Source organism: Drosophila grimshawi, unplaced genomic scaffold (genome assembly GCF_018153295.1).
Source record: "Drosophila grimshawi isolate 15287-2541.00 unplaced genomic scaffold, ASM1815329v1 contig_311, whole genome shotgun sequence".
Taxonomy (NCBI): domain Eukaryota; kingdom Metazoa; phylum Arthropoda; class Insecta; order Diptera; family Drosophilidae; genus Drosophila; species Drosophila grimshawi.
In genome coordinates this window covers 18,653,517-18,674,282 of record NW_025063098.1, presented here as the reverse complement: position 1 = coordinate 18,674,282, position 20,766 = coordinate 18,653,517, and the positions used below count along the sequence as shown (strand labels likewise).

The 20,766-nt window shown below is 41.8% G+C and overlaps 2 protein-coding genes across 2 annotated transcripts; one reads left to right on the top strand and one right to left on the bottom strand.

Annotated features, from left to right (window-relative positions):
• Positions 1–5,444: 5,444 nt before the first annotated feature.
• On the top strand, positions 5,445–14,991 carry LOC6567649. The gene is made up of 5 exons (XM_001993753.3): positions 5,445–5,532; positions 9,601–10,676; positions 10,845–11,277; positions 11,363–13,024; positions 13,480–14,991. Exons 2-5 carry the CDS (start codon positions 9,867–9,869, stop codon positions 14,787–14,789), a joined length of 4,215 nt encoding a protein of 1,404 aa, XP_001993789.3. The 5' UTR covers positions 5,445–5,532; positions 9,601–9,866; the 3' UTR covers positions 14,790–14,991.
• Positions 14,992–15,588: 597 nt separating this feature from the next.
• On the bottom strand, positions 15,589–20,029 carry LOC6567650 (G-protein-signaling modulator 2). Its single transcript, XM_001993754.3, has 3 exons — positions 19,161–20,029; positions 18,123–18,704; positions 15,589–17,554 (listed from the first exon to the last, which is right to left on the bottom strand). The coding sequence occupies exons 1-3, from the start codon at positions 19,839–19,841 to the stop codon at positions 16,829–16,831; spliced, it is 1,989 nt and encodes a 662-aa protein (XP_001993790.1). The 5' UTR covers positions 19,842–20,029; the 3' UTR covers positions 15,589–16,828.
• Positions 20,030–20,766: the final 737 nt, after the last annotated feature.

Genomic DNA, 20,766 nt, shown 5'->3' with positions numbered 1-20,766 from the left:
AAAGACGGTCTCACAGAACTTTCACTTTCACTACGGCCGCTAAGCTGAAGGCGTGGCCTTAAAGAGGCGCAAGTATGACGCGCTGACTGTGATCCGATGCCGAAACAAAAAAGGCCAAATTGTTGAGATGATCTCGAACTGATGTGCTTCGGAAGCTGAAGTTGTTCGAAGAGTTTACCAAGACTTGAGTGGAAATGGTACACAATGCTTACAACAAATTCCATCAATTTATTGATTTTTGGTTGGCAAAGAGAAAATGGGTAATGCAATGGGGAAACATCTCCGACACCACACAAATTATTTGTATGTGTCACTTGATCAGTATTAGAAATCGATGTAATTAGTCTGCTCACTTTTTGGCTTTATGGAAACTAGTAGCTTTAGGATTAAGGTTATATTGAAGTCGATGTCGAATCGGAACAATATATGTATTCAACAAAAGTGTGAATGTAATTGTATTATTGATGAACGGTGTAAACATAAATCGCTCGATTCGCATGATTATTTATTTATTTGATGAAAATAGTCGACAATTTTTAAAAAATACAAACTTAAAATTAAAGTTAAGATATATATTCTGTATAGGTGAGCTAACTGAGAATACCCAATTTTTAAAGGAAGTTAATATTATTTTTGTATTATTGAACACAATAAATTCAGGGGTCAAAAGCATTATCACTGTCAGCTCTTCAGTAACTTATGCGATCTTTGGAAAATAATTATAAAATTCAAGGCTCCAAATACTTTACGACTTTATGAAAACTGACCAGATTTTTTATACACTGCAACTATGTGAAAAACGGTATAATGTATTTGCTGAAAAGTGTTTTACATAAACAAATATTTACTTTTGTCAAGGCTTAGCTGCAAGATTAATGGCTTAATGATTGAAATTTGCAAATATCATCTAATCTATGATTTAATTTTATGAGCAAAGAGTGCTGTCGCTAAACGTCTGCCATTGCAAATATGCCCCGGGTTAACTTTACAGTTATACTCTACATTATGTAAAGACCGCCCAAAAATTGCGTACAGTATCATCAAAGCGGCTCTTTCTTCTCCCGCTTTTTGTATCTTTTTGGCCGCAATATTTCTGCGTATCTTTTTCGTGAGACGGAACTTCGCGCGCTGCACTTAATTTAATGAAGCCCGTTTCAGAGGAGGTGCGGTTTGGGGCAACTCGCTTTTATTAATGAAATTAAGAAAGAAAGTCATTGAATTATGACAAAAGCGTGCGAAACCCATGCAAAGCGGAAGCTGCAATTTAAGCACAAAACAAAAACTGTTTTGACATGGCATCAACAACAACAAAATAATTTGACAAAAATCAACGTTCGGTGATAAATCATTGCCCTTGGCTAAGACCACGAGGCGATATCCGTAACTACAACTGACGTTGCACTGACTCAGCGGACTCAAGACGTGCCAAGGGGTCTACAGGGGCCATCGGGTAAATCGACATAAATCGGTTTTACCCCGTAGCCAAGCTAATTCTGGCCAGCGAAGGCTGTCACGCACTAGATGAAGTGGGGCCAATGCACTAAGCGAAAAAATATTGTACAACGGGTAAGTTTGAATGACACAACTAGGAAATCATACTTGACATGAGTAAGATTTACTAAAAATTTGCTCGCAAATTCTTGAAACACGTCATAGATTTATTAAATATTATTATAAAATTATCAATACGTTTTCGAATCGATCGTTTGAATAACATTCTCTTGAACAAATTTTTCGAAAATTTGGAATATAATTTAAATAATGAATATAGTCTTACTTTTGTGCTCTCAATTATTCAATTAAAAACACTTGCAATTTTTAAAATAAAAGCAAAGTGCTCAGCTTAATTAATTGAAGTCTTAGTTCAATTCCTGACTGGCTAGTCTAGCACTCTCTTCTCTCTGTGTAGAGTAATGTCATTAACTGAACTCTATGAATCGAGGGACAGAACCAAAGAGCGGTGCGGTGGTGCGTGCAATTGGAGCATGAATGAATGTGGACGCACCTCAAAGCTCCACTGACTACAAAATTCCCAAACAGCGAAAAACTGTCCAAAGCAAACAGCATTAAACATATTCAAATGAGTAAGTTGTTGCTGAAGGTTTTTCTCAAAATTCGTCTCGTTTGCAACATGTTTGGATCGAACCACAGCACTGCCAACCACAACGACGACTCCACTACCAGCACCACTGCTACGCCTTCTACAGCTCAAATGAACAGCGATCGTCGTTGAAGTCGCACGCGAATTTCAAATTGTGCAGCCGCAAAAAAAAAGTGGAAAAAAATACGTTACGAGAGAGTTTTTTAAGTGACGACGAAGAAATTCAAAGTGAAAATCAAATTTGTGTGTGTGTTTGAGTGTTTGTGTCTGCAGTGAAATTGTGAAAATTGCAAATTTAAAGCCCAACGTTCAAGCCGTGCACTTGGATTAAAGCACTAAAATCGGTACGGGCGCTTGACTTGTGGATATATATATATATATATAGGTATATATATATTTGTTGACTAGACGTAATTTCACTTTTTATTGGATTAGCTGCTGCCAGTGGAGACTCCGTCTGATTGGGCCACATTAAACAGGTTTGTTGAGCAATGGTCTCCTCTTAACTCTTAGCTCGTAAATTGAAATCCGAAACTGCGATTTTATATTTATGTGAAACATAAACATGACAAATGTAAAGTTCAACATATTCCATCTATGATCTCCTAATTGACAGCTCAAGGTAAACTATTGGCATTTTGGCGTTCTGAATGAAGATGCGTTGTGCATATATTAATAACACAGTCTCCCCTCCCCCCCGGGCTTAATAAAAAAATTAATAAACAAAAAAAAAAACTAACAAATTCGCATTTGAATTTCGAGATAAATATTTGCGCACATTACGAGGGGTGCACATAATGTGTGGAAAGTTTGGAAAATTTTGAAACTTGCAAAGGTTATCTTCACACATTTTTTCCTAAAATTGTATAGTTCCCATATAAGCTTGCACAAAATATATATTTTTTTTATGTTAAGCATTAAATTACATTTATACTTCAATGCAGTGATTTCATTTAAATAGTTGCTAAGCTTAACATTTAAAGTTTACCAAACCAAATTTGATTTCGAAGTTCATATTTGCACAAATTCAAATTTTTTATTGTTTGCTGACTTATATTTATAATACAAATCTATTTTTCAACCAGAAGCCAGCATGAAATATATATGAACTCATATTTATATTACTGATATGCAGATTTCACTTTTCTTCCAATTCATTCAATTTTTCAAAAGGCGTTTTTGAGGTGTTCAACCAAAGTTTCGATTTGGAGAAACATGTTCGAGTTTTTCGAACTTCCTTATCGATATGCACGAATGAAATATTTTCGTGGCTGACATCATAAGCCCACATCATTTGGTCTTATGATCTAATCTAATAATAATAAACAAATACTGTAAATGGGCGCAGCGTTAAGTACTTTTCAGTTAAAAAGGGAGTCAAGACAGCGATGTGCGCAATTTCAGATGTACCCAAAATACAAAACAAAAAAAAAACTACAATAAAAGACTTTAACTGCGCAAAAAGACCAGCACTAAGCACCGTTAGGCAGACCAAGACCAACAAAAATCAAAAGCCAAGTCAGAGCTTGGAACATTTCGCAAGTGAGTGCACACGCAATAATAACTGTAGCAGAAAACTGTGCAGAAAAACCAGCGCTGAAAAAAGCTTTACAAAACGAAAAGTGCCGAAAATCAAGATATGAGTCAGCTTTTGTATAGGCTCCGAAAGTGGAACAGCTTAAAAATACACTGCTTGTGCTTGGAGCCTAGGAAGTAAACTAGAGAGTTTGGACAGCTCAATGAGCTAAAGTGGCATTTCTGTCAGTACATTTAGTCAATGGGCACTCGAGATTCTTTTGCCCACGCCTGCGAAATGCATGCATGTGTGTAAGTAGGCATAACATGACTTTGACATGTGACCCCATTTCACCAATCGTTAAACCTTCACACTCTACTAACTGTCACACGCTTTAAGCCGGGCCAGGCATATCATAGGAGCTAATGTGACAGGGTCAAACCACCCAGCACTTAACTCAACTCGCCTGCTTGCATTTCAATGACAAACAACCAGGTTTTGATTTTTTTGCTTGACTTGTTTTTTGGTCATGGTGAAATCTCCGAATCTCGACAGAAATCACATTTTTGCCTTCAAGTTCAAGTTAGCTGAGACTGCTTTCATTCACAAAAGTTGTGAGAAATTTGTTTTAGCAGGCGAACCAAGAGTAGGTAGTTAGCTGACATGCTTTTTGCACGACCACCCCAAAAAACCAACCCACAAAAAATTAAAGAAATAATAACTGCCAAAAAAAAAAATTTATGTACAGTTTTTACTGTAAAAATATGTTGTTGTTGCTGCTACATCGTTTGCCACATTTTTATGCCCGCAACGCTTTTCACCCAAAAAAAAACAAAACACGGCAAAGCAAACAAAAGACTTAGGCAACAAACTTATCATTTCTAGCACTTGGCGTGCTTTGGATTTTATTAGCCGATCAGCTGTTGCCATTGTTGGCCAGCAGCTGCGTGGCCAACGTAATTAGAGAAAATGCCAGAAGATTGAGCAGCCGCTGTGTGTGATTAAAGCTGGGCGACGACGTCGTTTTCAATGGACCGGAAAACGTACGAAAAAAAAAAGTGAATTTTTCGAACAGTGCTGGCGCAAAAATTGTATACGCTTGCGGCAATTGAAGTTGGTGTTGTCTTGCTGCTTGCCGCATGCCAAAGTGAAAGCGCAGATTAATCACTCGCCTCCAATGGTAGCAGCGGCAGCGGCAGCAGCAGCAGCAGCACTAAAACAACAACAACAACAGCTGCTAAATGCTATGGGAAGCGCCGAAAAAGTGCAGACAATGGCGGCAGCACCGTGACCCCAGTTGTACTTGTAACCTCTCTCTCTGTCTCTCTCTCTCTCTTTCGGTCTTGCTCTCCGACTGAACTCTTCCGCCTATTGCGCAATCAAAGAGCATCTATATTATGCAGCCAAATTTATTTTTATGTTTTTTTTCTTTCGATGTTACACATGTTTTGGGTTGAATTCTTTGGCCGCAAACAAACACAAAAAAAAATAAAATAAAATATATAAGCATAGACTAGTGAAAGTATTTTGTATGCATATTTGAATTTGAATTTTTTTGAGTTTCTCATGTGCCCGGTTTCGGTCTCATAAGCGCAGCGCCCGAGCGTGTGACGTCAAACGTGACAAACCATCGACGCTGGCCACAAAACATTACTCACATACACACACACACACACACATTAACATACATATATGGTACTTAATATGAACTCTCTTCTTTTGCAGCTGCTGCTGCTATACAAAAAAAAAAAAAAAAAAACAGGAAATCATTTTTGGCAACTTTTTGAATGCCTGCGAATCAACATCATGCCGCATAATTGTGAACAACGCTGGCTGAAATTGTTTTCAAGCTGGCTGCTGCTGTTGCTGCTCTCGCTGCTCTTGTTGCAAGCTGCTGAGGCAAAGCGCACAAATGGTATGTAGAATCAACATTTTATATTCAACTTTTTTACACTCAAAAATTGATTTTTTATAAGTTAAGTGATGGGAAAAATTAAAAAAAAAAGTCTTTGCGGGTTCTGAATTAAAAAAAGAGTTTTGTTTTTTTCAAGCTTTCAAATTTTGCTAGAGAATTTTTCAAATAGCTAAATTATGACTATAATGTAGATACAATTTAACTAATTGAGTGCCAGTAATAATCATCTAGAACTAGGTAACTTTATTAGCACATTTTTTCCAAAATAAAAAACGAAATTACTGCCTAATAACTTGGGAGGTTTGGAAAATAGCTAATTTTGATTTAATTGAGTGTACAAAAAATTTCAAATTATGATAGCTATAATGATACACAGTAATAATTTTGCAAATTATTATTTTCAATAAATATATATCTGTTTAGGGTATAGTTTTTAAACTTTTTATTAAACTCTGACTTATTTTAGCTTTATCTTTATCATGCCCTTGTTTTCAAGCATTTTTGAACAAATTATTTTTTTAAAGTTTGTTAGCCTTTTCAAAATGAAAACTGCCTTCTTTAAGTCGTATCTCTTTCTTTGAATAAATAAGTATATATGTATATAGGGCAGCGAAATATCATGCACTTGTTTTCTAGCCTCATCAAAAATGTATCTTTGTTTTTAAACTGAGTTACCTGGGTTTCAAACTTTTTCGACATGAAAATTGCCTTTTTTACCTTTATCTCCATTTTAAACTCAAAAAGTTGGCAACACTGAGTAAAACTTCAAAAGGGGCGCGCCCAGCAGGATGGGACCCTTTTTATGTAGCACACGCGGCAGAGTCAATGACTTCTTCTTGTTGCTGTAGTTTTTTCTTGTTTGTCTTTTAGTTTGTTTTTTTTTTTTTTTTTTTTTTTGGCAAGTCAATGAACCGCTTAGTTGTATGTGGAGCAAGTTAGAGGCTTACCTCTTGCCCGCTCGCAACTCGTTAAATGGAAATTGCAATGGCAATTGCAAAATGCATGCTGGCAATTAGCATGTGGAAATTCGTTGTAGAACTCTGACGCTAAATATAGCACGCAATCATTAAAAAACGCTTAGCCCGCCCCAAAAGACTCCACGGTGCACGAACTTGAAATAGACGGCCCGAAAAACCGTTACTAGCAGAAGCAAAAGCAGCAGCAGCAGCCGCCGAAGCAGAAGCAGCAAAAAACAAAATATAGAAATAAAAGGCAACTATGACTGTGTGCCGCAAACAGTGTGTCAGTCGGTCAGGTTTGCCTCTGCTCCCCATAGTTAACAACACGTTTGCCCCCGGGGAGCCAATTCTTGTTGTTGCTGCTGTTGTTGTTGTTGTTATTCTTCTATGCGGGTTTTGTTTTCGTTTTCGTTACGCTTCGACCGAAAGACTTAAGCGACAAACTTGATTTCGCTCTACCACCAGGTAGGTAGAATAAATCAAGTTTCTCATGTGGCTTTTGTTGCTGTTGCTGTTTCTGTTGTTATTATTATTATTTTCATTTAATTGGTTTTTGTTTTCATTCATGAAGCGAAATTGGAATAGCGACAGACATTCGATACGAAATACCTAATCCAAATTGTTGCTTTTGTGGCCAGCTGATGAATGCGAGGCGCTGCCAAAAAAAAAAAAAAAAAACCAAAAAACCACACACATAAAACTTTCATTTAATTTCTGGTGAAAAGAGCTCAAAAAGCCAAACTTGCAAGCAAAAAAAAAGGCATGGTTAAAACACAGCAATTAACATAGCAGTGAAAATGCAAGCCGGATGTTTGTATATGACAATAATATAATATCTCCTTGTAAGATAAGGCGATGATATATTGCTAAAGCAGAAGAGAAGCGCGTATGCAGAAAAACATAAAGATGATAAGAAGAGCTTGTGGTATTTAGTATAAAGTGAACTTTATTGCCTGAAGGAATGTGTTATTTATATACCGATGTGAAAATATAATGTATACTTTCTATAGAAAGTAACATTTTAGGAACACTATTGATAATTGTCAAGGAATTTTTTAAAATATACTTGTTTAACTTTTGACTCCATCAATATTTTATAATGCCTAACTGATGGTTATTAAATAAAAAAAAGAAATAAGTGATTTAATAATTATAATAATTGTCAACGAATTATTCAAAAATGCTAGCTAACTTTTTGTCCCTTTCAATATTTTATGATGCCGAAAAAATTAAATAAATGTATTTAGCTTAAGGTTTGAACACTCTTCACAAGTTCAACTTGAAGAGTTTTTTAAATAATCCATTCTTTGGTATATTTTTAATTTAGTTGAACTCATTGAAATTTGTATTTAAATGCTGAAATTTTGTTTTTAAAAAACAATGCTTCAAAAAGTCATTGCTTTTGGAAATCAGTTAAGTTTTGAAAAATCTGAGAGCAAAAATTTTGAATTGTGTCTACATGTGAATGGTAGAGAGGTGTAGAGCTTAATCATTAACGGTAATTATATTTACACATTTGTATAAGAGGCATTAAAATCAGTGTGGGAATTGTAATCACTGCCGAACATCTCGAAGTCCCACAAAGTCTCATTAAACTAAGCTGCTTAGATTATTTTTGATGGGAATTGCAGTAAATCGTATTTTGATTGACTTTGCTACTATTTGATTACAAATGACATAAGGGCTAATTATTGGTCACACAAGTAATTTGAGTCAAGTGGCAGTCGAAGATTTCCAGTTGCATTGCAGACTGCATGGCGAATGAATTGGATTGCATCGAAAGTGGCAAGTGGACAACGAAGAACCAAAACTCACTGAGCGCATCGTCGATGCTTGCGAAAGCCCCTTAAAGGCAGCGTTGCGTGCAGGAAAGGGGGGTCGGTGGGTGGGCAGAGTATGATGACTCCATTACACAAGCATTGGCCAGGCAATAGACACAATGAGTGTGCCTTATGAACGACAAAAATAATACAAATCACAAATGAAAAAATGGCTTCAGCGGCGTTAATGGCTCGGACCATTTCAGCAAATTGAGCATACGCCGCTTTGGCCAAGAGACAAACCCGTATGCGATCGCGCCATGCGCATACAAAGCGCTCAATGTTGGCCCTGAGACAACCAGCAACGACAACAACGACAACAACGGGCAACAATTTAAACAACCAATTGACGCTGCCAGCTGCTGCCATTTATACACAATTTTTAATTTCAATTTGTTGTTGCTCATAGATGTTGCTGTTACTGTTGTTGTATCTGTCAATATGAACGCGTCACGTTTGCGAAAAGTGAAACTGATGTCGCTGTTGGGTTTTTTTTCATATGCTGTGTTGTGTTAACTGCAGTTGAATAACACGAAAGTATGCCAAACCAAAGCTAAGTACCTCGTCTTCATCCTTGTTAGCCTAAAGTTTACACATTTTTTCTCCAATTTGTCAAGTGTGTTCAAATAAACCAGCTACTCACGTTTGACCAACAAGCATCCGCATCTGAAAGATTGCTCAGTTTGCAGATATTTTGGAACTGCATGAAACAATTTTTTGTTTACCAAGTTAGCCAAACCAAAAATGATAAAAAAATGACGAGCATCAGTCGAAAGAATATGTCGGTTATTATGCAAATATATATATCAAACAAAATGTATATCAAAACTTAGATGACTCTGGTAAAATACTCGTTATTTCCTATCTATTTCAAGTGGAGCGAAACTTTCAAGTGAAATTCAAAATGCTGAGTCATATTTGTATTCAATCATTGAATTAATTAATAACTAAACTCAGATGTGACCTAGTTGACCATTTGGATGTATTACTGCCAATAATAGTTTTTCTTGTTTATTTTTCTTTGTTTTGCTGACAGCCAAGTCTGATAGAAAATTTGTTAAAAACACTCTTAGTTTTGAAGAACATTTTAGAAATTTGCTTTGTATTTAAAACTTCTTCGATTTCTACTTTTATTTGCTTAACTTTCTCATTAGTGATTTCATATAATTAGGCAGCACTAAAAACTAAGAATTAGTCTTAGGGTCACAGATGAAAGTTAAGCTTTTGGCTAATTATGAAAAAAAAGAAAAAAACAAAACAATAATTCACATTTTCCCCCAATTATATAGCCAATTTAACTGCCTGCCAGCATCTGAGACGCGCAGAGTCGCGTCGAGCCAAGGCAGCTGGATCTGGGGCAGCCGCAGGATCTGTGCGGATACCGCGTTGCAGGAAGACTGGCGAATTTGAGCGAATTCAGTGCAGCAATGAACGAGCTGGCCAGGATTGCTGGTGCATCGATGAGTATGGCGTGGAGTTGCCCGGCACTAGGAATACGAATCGCACCCAAGTGCAGTGCCAGGAGCCGGCGCATTGTGCTGCCTCCGCTTGTCGCATGTTCTGCCCCTCGGGATTTGCAAGGGATGCGCAGACCGGTTGCACGGTGTGTCGCTGCCGGGATCCGTGCGATGGTTTCGACTGTCCCAACGGACAAACCTGCCAGCTGCAGGAGGTGCAATGCAAATCGGAGCCATGTCCACCGTTGCCCACCTGTAAAAAGGCGCGTTCCCTGGCCAATTACTGTCCAGCCGGACTGCCGCTGGCCATCGAGGATAGTGTTCGACCTTTTTTGTGTGGACAGGATTCGGGCAAGCCGCAGTGTCCGCCGTTGTATCAGTGCATGGTTGAGTCGGGCAATGATTATGGCGTCTGCTGTCCCAGCGCCTTGACCTTCCACAAACCGGGAGTCTGCCCGGCACCGGAACAATCGCATTTCACTAAGAGCACTGGTTACATGTGTGGATCGCCCTGCAGTCATGATCTCGAGTGTGCCAACATGGAGAAATGCTGCTTCACCAAGGGTTGCCAGTTCAACTGTCAGCAGGCAACCAATGTGACTGGATGCCATCAGGCCAAAGCCCTCTCCGACATACTGGCCATCAATGAGCGCGAGGGTCGCGGCTATGTGCCCGATTGCAATGGACCTGGTGGCCAGTACTCGCCCAGGCAATGCTCACGGAATGGGCTCGTCTGCTGGTGTGTCGATCCTCGCACCGGCCACAAGATCAAGGAGTCCATGGGCGCCGCCAACAGTGTGAACTGCGATGGTTGGGAGAACATGATCAGTCGCTCCTATGCCCGCAGCTTCCAGATGGAACAGTGCGACACAAATATCTGTGCTGCCGTCTGTGAATATGGATTCAAGGTGAGTCCAAAAGCAGGCTTAAAAATAGATTATAAGTTGGCCCAAATTAAACCTATAATTCCATAAAGTTGCCACTAAAACTAAACTAAATTTACTACCAAACTTAAGCCAATATTTTAGACAGATTTTAATTGATATTCCTCTGATTCGATCCGATTCCCCTTCTAGAACGATCACAATGGCTGTCCCACCTGCGAATGCTCGGAACCCTGTGAGGGTTTCAAGTGTGCCCTTGGCTCACACTGTGAGGTGGCCACCGATCCGTTGTGTGAGTCTGGTTCCTCGCTGTGCGCCTCTTGGCCCGTCTGTAAGCCAGATCTGGCCTACTCCAATCCCTGTGACGTTGGCACACCACTCTCGGACACCGTCAGCGGCGAGGTTATGTATTGCTTTGAGGAGCGTCAGGCGAGAAGTTTCCAGCCCACCGCCTTCTTTGAGCCCGAGGCAGAGTCCAAGCAGGGCCGATCCATGAGCAATCACATCATGTGCCCCGAACAATACAAGTGCACCAAACTGCATCGTGAAACGGAGAGCGTCTGCTGCCCGGTGCCGGACCAGAGCACAGCTGGCGAAGATCAGCAGACGACACGCCAGCAAACCAGTAAGTGTTCAATGGATATGGAATAATGCCATAGTAATCCTCAACAAATCGATTACAATTTCCCATTTCTTTATTCCTTGTGCAGTGTGTGAATATCTGCGTGATTTCTCGGAGCGCATGGAGGGCACCGAAGCGGGCATGCAGTTGGCAATGCCAGCGCCTCGCTGCACCGATGAGGGTGACTATGCCGGACGACAGTGTCAGCTGCGCAAGATTCGCGTGACGCGAGCGGAACAGCGACAGATCCTCGAGGAGAACACCATACGCCGCATGAGGATGCTATTGAGCACGGCACAGAGCGTGTCCAGCAAGCGCAGCAAACGCAATGCGGAACGCTTGAAACTCTACCGGGTGGATGATAGTGCGCTCAGGGTTCAAGTGGCGCCAGCGATGTCAATGGGACGCAGTGCCAAGGTGATTGACATGGGCGCCGAGCGACAGCAGAGTCTGGGCCAGCTATTCGAGACGGATCTGAAGAAGGTGGCGCCAGCAGCAAAGCGGCCCATTGCAGACGCTGACGATCTGGTTGAGATGGAGGTGGAGCAGTGCTGGTGCGTCGATAGCTTTGGCACTGAGATACCCCAATCGAGGGGCTACAATGTGAGCGACGAGAGTTGCCAGCAGCTGCGCGAGGAACTGGACTGTTTGGATCTCACCTGTCGCATGGGTTGCGAATATGGATTTGCACTCGATCCGAATACACGTTGTCCCGCCTGCCAGTGTCGGGATCCCTGTGACGGTGTCACCTGCGGCGACAGCAAGGAATGTCGCATTGTGGATGTCAGCTGCGAAGGTGAATACTGCCCACCAGTGCCCGCCTGTCTGCCGCGCAAGCCGGGACAGTGTCCGTATCTGGTGCCACCCGGTCCCACTGATAATCTGGATGCGAATATCTGTGCCTATGAGTGTCGCACGGATGCTCATTGCGAGGGCTCGCGTCGCTGCTGCTCCAACGGCTGCGGGACGCAGTGCGTCGAGCCACAGCTGAAGACCGCCTGCCAGCATCTGCAGTCGATACAACTGCATCAGAGCTCCGAGCTGGGCATACCCGCTCGCCAAATGACGGTGGCTCAATGTGAGCCGGCAACCGGCAAATGGGAGCAGGTGCAATGCTCCCCAGATGGTCACTGCTGGTGCGTGGATGAACAGGGCCAGCCGTTGGCGGGCACAAGGGTCAAGTCACCGGCCACACCCATTTGCCGGGCGAACTCCAGCTACGCGTGTCCGCAGTCCAAGTGTGAGGTGAGCTGTGAGAGCGGCTACCAACTGGATGCCAATGGTTGCGCCACTTGCTCGTGTCGCAATTACTGCGATGAAGTGAGCTGTGCCAGCGACGAGGAATGCCAACTTATTAGTGTCGAGTGCGTGGATAGTCCCTGCCCCAAGATGCCCATCTGTGTGCCGCGTCGTGCATCGGTCTGTGCCGAGGGTAATCCGCTGCAGCAGGGCGATCTCGATGTCAGCTGTGGTCCGCACAACGAGCACGAGGCGTGTCCCACGACGCACACCTGCCAGCTGAATCCGGTCAGCAATCGTGGCGTCTGCTGCTCCAAGACACGCGATGTCTGCTTCGAGTCCATGGACAATCTGTGCCTCGCCAGCGCCGCAACGCAGCTGAATTCCACTCGCTATCGCTTCAGTCCCAAGGCCAACAAGTGCGTCCAGGTGGCCATCGATGCGAAGGCGGCTGCCTGCCAGACCAAGAATCTATTCCACAATGAACTTGCCTGCAACTCCGTCTGTCCAGGTGAGAAAAACAAGATAAATTTTCAGTTATTCTTTTCGGACATTTAGTGAAGAAGATTTGATAGAAATTGTAAAAATTTCAAATAAATCACAAATTCTTAAAGCATTTTTAATACAGTGAAAACAAATATTTTTCCATATAAATTTAAATCAATTCCATAAAGTATTACTTTTAAATCATATTAAAATTAAATGAAAAATTGTTAAAGATTTTCTTTAGTTTAATTTCTACAATAAAATTCTTAATTAAATTGAAAATAAAATTTCATTTAAATTTAACAGCTTTTTGCAATTTTTGATACAGAAAAATAAAACAGTTTTCATACATAAAATTAAATCAAATTTAAATTAAATTCAAATACATTTTATACTTATAACCAAAAGGAATAAACTTAAAAACAAAATTGTTTACTTTGATAAATTATCTGATCCTTAAACCCGGTCTTCCCCTTCCAGTGCTCACCCCGTGCGAACGTTTAAAGCTGAAGAACAGCTTGGCGGCCCAGCGCAGTGGACACTCTTCGGTGTGGTTCCAGCCACGCTGTGATCCCATCACCGGCCACTGGAGTCCCGTGCAGTGCCTGGGCAAACAGCCCGCTCTGCCAAGCACACCACGTCCCACTGAGATTGTGAGTCGCGCCTTTGCCAGTCCCATGGCAGTGGCGACAACGCAGCAGCAGGAGGAGCAGCAGCCGCCCAGTCCGTATGGTGTGTGCTGGTGTGCGGATCGCAAGGGTGCACCACTCAAGGGCACACTGACCCGCGACATTGAGCCCATTTGCAACAGTCGACAGGCGCGCAATCGCAAGAATTACGATCTGGGTGATCCGCTGATGGAGCAGCTCATTGGCCAACTAACACAGCTGAACGATGTGGCCAACGAGGATTTGGATCTGGATGAAGTGGATACCAAGCTGCAGACCACAACAACAGCGACCACTGTTACGGAACGAGTTATGGAATTGGCCAACTCACTGCTCGACTCACAGCTCTCCGTGGAAATCGCACCGATGCAGTTGAACACGACACGTTGTCGCGCCATGGCAGAGACTGCCACGTTCCCGGTGGACTGCGATGAGGCGGGCGCCTTCCGGCCGCTGCAGTGCAACGGAAGAAGCTGCTGGTGCGTCGATGCTGCCGGCAATCAATTGCAGGCAACACACGTCTTCGGGCAGGGTGACAAGCGATGCGATCATGTGCCCATCGAGGCCGTCTCCATTGAGCTGCACATGACGAACAGGAGCAGGGGGAGCAGTGTACGCAATGTCTACGATGTGATACGGCGTGAACTGCAACAGCTGCTGGGCGATGTTGTCGAGAATCTGCGTGTCCAGGAGAACTTTGATGGATCGGTCATTGTGCGCTTCGAGCTGCACAATGAGGCCAAGGTGGACATGGCCTTCGCCATCGAGACGGCCATCAGTTCGGGTGGCTTTCAACTCGTTGGTGGTCACTTCCGAGCGGATCTAACGCGCTCACACTTTGTACATCGCACCGCTGCCCCACCAGTGGCACAAGCGGCCACCGCACCGGATGAATCCGTGCAATTGGCCATGTTTGTGATGGCCAGCTGTTCGGCGTTTCTCGTCAGCGTTTTTGTGGTCTATGTAATGCTGAAGCGGGGCTGGCACAAGACGCTCCAGAAGAACGCCTACGATTATCCCAAGGGCGTGGCAACGAGCTGTGAGAAGCCATTGGAGTATTCGCTGCCCATCTTCGTGCTGGAGGACACACAACCGGAGAGTATTAAGGGTGGCAAGGCGTAGGGGAAACTTGATTCACTTGTTGTTGTTAAGATTTAAATTATATAAATCAATTTGTAAATAAATTTTTGGCCACTCCGTTGCACACCCGAGTGGTGCATGCCCCACGCTGCATTTGGTGGCATGCCAGGCACTTATCATATATGTATGTTTGTATGTACTTTCTAGGCTTGTAAGACGACTAATTTATGAATAAAGCTTTAAAAACGAACTATCGACTTTTTGATTATGTGTTTTCCAACAGTTTTCACCCGTTTTCCCCGCCTAAGAAATGAAAGTTGTTTAACGATTCTGATTGAAAATGCTACGCTGATTTGCAGTTTTTGGTTTCACAATTGCTACTGCTCGCAGAGCAATCGCCCAGCCAATAGCAGAAAACTGAAATAAATGCTCTTTTTGCTCTGAAATTTGACAGAGAAATATCAGAAGCAAGAGCAAATAAATTTCTATTTTGCTCCCTGCTACAGGATTATTATTATTTAAAAATTTAAAAAACTATAAAAAAGTAGCAGCTACGTGGAGCAAAAGAGCAACGAAAATAAGGTATTGCTGTAGCAGTAGCACAAACTCTCGCTCTGCTCTCGTTCCGAGTGCTATTGCTTATTGCTACAACAGCAGAGAGCAGAAGGGATATTTTTGTGCTCTTGCTACTGCTATTGCTATTGTATATTTTGAGAGCATCCATTTCAGTTGGCTCTGTTGAAGTTCACAGCAGTAGCAATATCAGAGCAATATTTCTATTGCTCTTGCTGCTATAAGGTAGCAAATTAGAAAACATTACAATTAAAGAAAAACATCCAAGTTGTCAGCAAACAAGTTTGATTTTAATAATTAATAATACGTTACGTACTCATCTGATCTGATTCCAATTATCATTCTCAATATACATTCATTAATAACATTCATAAATTTGGCTTTCACTTCATCAATAAATCAATCAATTGATCATCATCGATCTGTTTTTCTTTGTATATAGATAATTATATATCCGTGTATGTGTATATGTATTTGTATATGTATATGTGTATATTAGGCTATATGCTAAAACGGCGCCGGATCTCAAAGAGCAGTCTCCAAGCATACCGTCAATATCTCGAAAAAAAGAAATACATCAATTCATACAATATATGTAAATTTCTTTAGTATATTCGAGAGAAATGTTTCAATAGAAAAATGCAATACTCATTGTTACAATTGGAAAGTATTTGAAAATGCAATTGCTTATCTGGATGAAAGTAGTTTGTTGGATTTGTTTAGAGTTTTAAAGAGTTATTACAATTGGAAAAAGTCGCGATTATCTCAATAAGAATAGCAAAAGAGCAGTGATCGCTAGAAAATGAAACCAGTTTCGATTTCGATTTGTGTTAGTTATACAAATTTCCGTAAATCTATCATTTATATACAATAAAAAAATATATATATAAAAATCGAATCATTCCATATTTTAAAAGATATAAAACAAAACATTTTAGATTGATTAAAACACATAGATTTGAATTACTGCAAGATGCATTTTTCTAGCGATCACTGTATATAATCGATTATGCTGCATTCTAATGCGATATTTTTGGACTATTTTTGACTTAACAACTAGTTACATGCAATTCAAACATTAATATCTTTAAAATTGTGTGTGGACATTTAAGAAGCATGCTCGAGAAATAAGTCAATATCATATTAGTATAGCTTTGTATATCTGTATAATTGCATATTTATGTATTATCTTATGTAAATGTTGTTTATGTTGTGGGTGTGTGCGATTATGGGTGTTGGTATGAGTAATAAACAAATGCATCGAAATGTGGAAGAGCAGCGATGCACACGATTTGGGCACAGTTCATAACCCAAACAATATAAATATTTGGTTACTTGTTTAGTTGCTAAAACAAAAACTGTTTCAATTTCAATGTATATAAATCTTATAAAATAAATCTTAGCCAAGAACGGCCCAAATGGCCCAAATGTACGCGATGTATAACAAAATGATGATAAAAGAGCAGCTGCCAGCAAAAAAAAACGTGGACAGAAATTTGGGACAGCGTTTACTTGGAGGCAGCCGCACCACTTGCACCACCACCTCGGCCAGCATTGTTGTTATTGTTGTTGTTGTTATTATTATTGTTGTTGCGCGCATTACGCTGAGCATTGCTAAAGCCGCCGAAGGGTATCGAAGCACGCTGATCCTCCATGCGGCCACTCTGCACTTTCATGATGAGCGAGAAGAAATCTTCGTCGGGCACGGTGGTGCCGCTGCTCCTAGTCGCGGCGGCTGCCACGGGCGCCTGCAGCTGTGGCGCCTCCACATCCATTGTAACGTGTGCACGTGGCAACTCGGAGCGTTGCTCCTCCAAACGTGAGCCCTGACAACGCATCAGCATATCGAGGAACGCATCATCCGGTTGTTGAGTGGTCGTCGCACTGCGCGTCAGTGGTGCATGTCCACTGCTCGGCGCCACCGTCGACGACGGCGACTTCAGACCCGGCAAATTGGTGGGGTCGACAAACAGCGAATTTTGCTGCACCAACGGCTTGCGTGTGGCGCCAGTCGCTGCTGCCCCACCAGCTGCTCCACTGCTGATTTTGATCGAGCAGCGCTGATCGTCCATGCGCTTGGATTGCGATCGAGAGAGCATCTCAAAGAAATCATCCTCTTTGGCTTTTGTGTGGGCGGCCGTTGTCGCCTTGTTCTTCTCCTCCTGCAAACGCTTGCCATCCGGCGTGATCTTGATCAGATCCAATTGCTCCATGCTCTGGCGACGAACGCGTACCTAAACAAAAATAGAATTGTTTTAATAATGCTTGAGAAATCGAATGCGACAAGTTGATGTTGCTGAAATAAGCAATTTCATTGAATTCATTCAGATTGAAATTTAAAATTACTTTGGAAAGTTCGAAAACTACATAAAAACTTTTCGCTTTCAAAATTGTTGCCCATTCGTAGATAGCTCCGTCTACTTGTTGTTTAACAATATCATTAATTATTAGTTCGAATTTGATTTGCTTTTTTAAATTTAAATATTTCGTTTTAAAAAATAAGCAACACAAAATGCAATATTATTGCAAGCAATCAGTAAACTGTGCCACGACAGAAACTCAATTTTTAGTTTCCGGCTTGATATAAAGCAAACTTATCGCAATTTTAGATAAGCAATGTTTTTTTTTTAATTATATTATGAATCACAGATAAACAAACAAAGAAAAAAAAGTTGACAAAGCCAAGATCTTGATAAAGTTACTTTTTACTTTTTCTAAACGAAAGTGTGAAGTAAAATTGAGCAAATAAAATTCAAATACAAATTTTAAGCAAAGCGACTTCGAATCGAATCCAGCACTTACCATGCGAGTCTGCGAGTTCTCTGAGCTGTCTGATTGATGACCACTGGCCGAGTGATCTGAGGCAGTGGAGCGTTCCTCCTCCTGTGTGGGCGTATGCTCCGCCTCCGGCAAGCCGAGCAGCTTGCGCAAGTCCGAAATGTTCACACGAGCCGTGCTCTCGCCAACGGGATCGCGCAGCTCTTTGGCCAGCTGCAGATGTGAGTCGGCAAACTGGAGCGCCTTCTCATTGTTCCCAATCGCTGAATGGGCATTGCCAAGCGACCAACAGGCACGCGCCTCGCCAATGCGATCGCCCAGCTCCTGGGCAATGGCCAGATGCCGATGATGATACTCAATGGCTGTGGTGAACTCGTGCAGCAGCGTATAAGTGTTGCCCAGACTGTAGCAGGATTGCGCCTCCACTTCACGTTCCCCCAACTCCATGGCCAGGGCCAGTGTGCGCTTATAATGCTCGGCGGCATCCTCGAACTGGCCGAGGAAAATATGCGAATTGCCCAAATTGCTGTTCGCTCGACGCTCGGCAGCCCGATCCCCAAATTCACGCGCGATGCGCAAACGCTCCTGATGATGCTCAATGGCAGCCTGTGTGGAGATTGAGAGGATATTAGCGAAATATATAGAGCAAAGCAGATAAATAATCAGACTGAGAAAGCCAAGTTAATGATTTTTATATATTTAAGTCAATTCTGTAGCTGACCCAAATCTACAAAAATTAAAGGCGAATAGTGAATGAGGAATATTTTGAATGAAACGATTAGTAAAGACTAATTTTAGAATGTTTTGCAAAACTGCATGAAAAACCAAACGAAATTGGAAAATTTCTAGGTTCAAACTTATGTCAAACAGAGAAGTTAAAAAAATATTTCCAAAATAATAGTTTAAGATTGAAGACTTGAATATGAATATTTTAATAAATTACCAATTATTGAAAGACCAATTTCAAATACTTTCAAAAATTCATTTAAAAAAGTTTTACATAAGAGGAGTTTTGTACTTGAGTCCTGACAGATTGTTGGTAATTTTAGTCATTAAACTCACCTGGAAATCGCCGAGCAAATAGTATGTGTTGCCCAGATTGCCACAGGCGCGTCCCTGCGCTCCACGATCACCCAAATCGCGCATCAGCTGCAGATTCTCCTGATAGAATTCAACTGCCTTGGCCAATGCCTCCTTGACATCGTCGCCAAACTTGCCCGGATTACGTTGGCCAAGATGTTTGCCCTTTGCATGGTAGACATTGCCCAGATTGTAGAGGGCACGTCCCTCGGACAGACGATCACCCAGTTGGCGAGCGAGGGTCAAATGTCGTTCACAACAAATGGCCGCCTCATCGAAGCGGCCCATGACTTTCAGAGTATTGCCCAGATTGCCCGAGGATTTGGCCTCGCCCAGTTTGTCGTTCATCGATTTGGCTAGTGTTAAATCATGCTTGTGATACTGCATCGCCTTGGCATAGTCACCCAAATAGAAGTAGGCGTTGCCCAGCTGCGAGTAGATGGCGGAAAGGGTGCGCAGATCGTCGGTGCCCGCTTGGATGGCTGCCTGAAAGAAGGCAACGCCCGCCCGACAATCGCCCGCTTTGCAGAGACGCTCACCCTCCAACGCCAGTTCCAGGCACATGCTTGAGCCACCATCGGATCCATGATGCGAATTGGAATCGGGTCCACTGCCAATTCCCATTGTGGACACATTTTCCGCCGATGCGGATAGCGAGGACATCTTTTCTGTTTTTTGCTGTTGCTGCTGTTCGTCGCGGGCTACTCGTAAAACCGTTTTCAACTGCGGGGCACGCCGAGAGAGTTTTGGCTCAAAATGCGCTGCTGCTTTATGCCAAATTACTCCAATTAACCACTTTTTTTTACCGTTTCTGCTAATCAATTGAGTTTCGTTTATTTCATTCTGATTCACTTTGCCAGTCGATTACTTGTTATCGAACAGGGTGTTGCCAGCGAGTTCGTGCGTTACGATGCTGCCAGATCGATGCAATTTAAATTGTGCACATTGTTGCTGATTATTTGTTATCAAGTTGAAAATACTATTTGAATTACAAACTTTTACTTATCTTTAATTAATATTTTCAAAATATCTTTCAATACCATATATCGATATTTAAGAGGGCAAACAGCCGCTCAGAAATCTGCGGCGTAATAACCAACACTAACACAAGACTGAACGTCCAGCGACCCCTTTAAAGATGGCGTCACTTTCTACTGTGTCTGTGTGAACAATCGCAAGTTGCCGCTTGACAAAATTGAAATTTTTTGGCATAAAATTTAATCACCGGCTGCACTAAATAGTCGCAAAGTGTAAATGAAAGTGCCAGGAATGATTTTCAATTGAAATTGTGGCAGGTGTGTTCGCCATTGTCAATGCAAATCATAAACGAAAAACAACAAAAAAAAGTGGTTGAGCAAACGCCAAACGCACTGTGAAAAAATGCGAATGTCGTCGTCGTCGCTGTCGTTGTCGCTGTCGCTGTCGTCGCCGCTTTGAGTGTGTACGTGCGCCGCGTTTTGCACGGCAGCTGCGCTGCTCTAACACAAAAATTAAAGGTGTGAATTTGTATTAATATATATTTCATATTTCGTGTGTTTCGCAACATGTACAAAAACATTTAATGCAGCAAAGGTATTTTTCTTGCTTT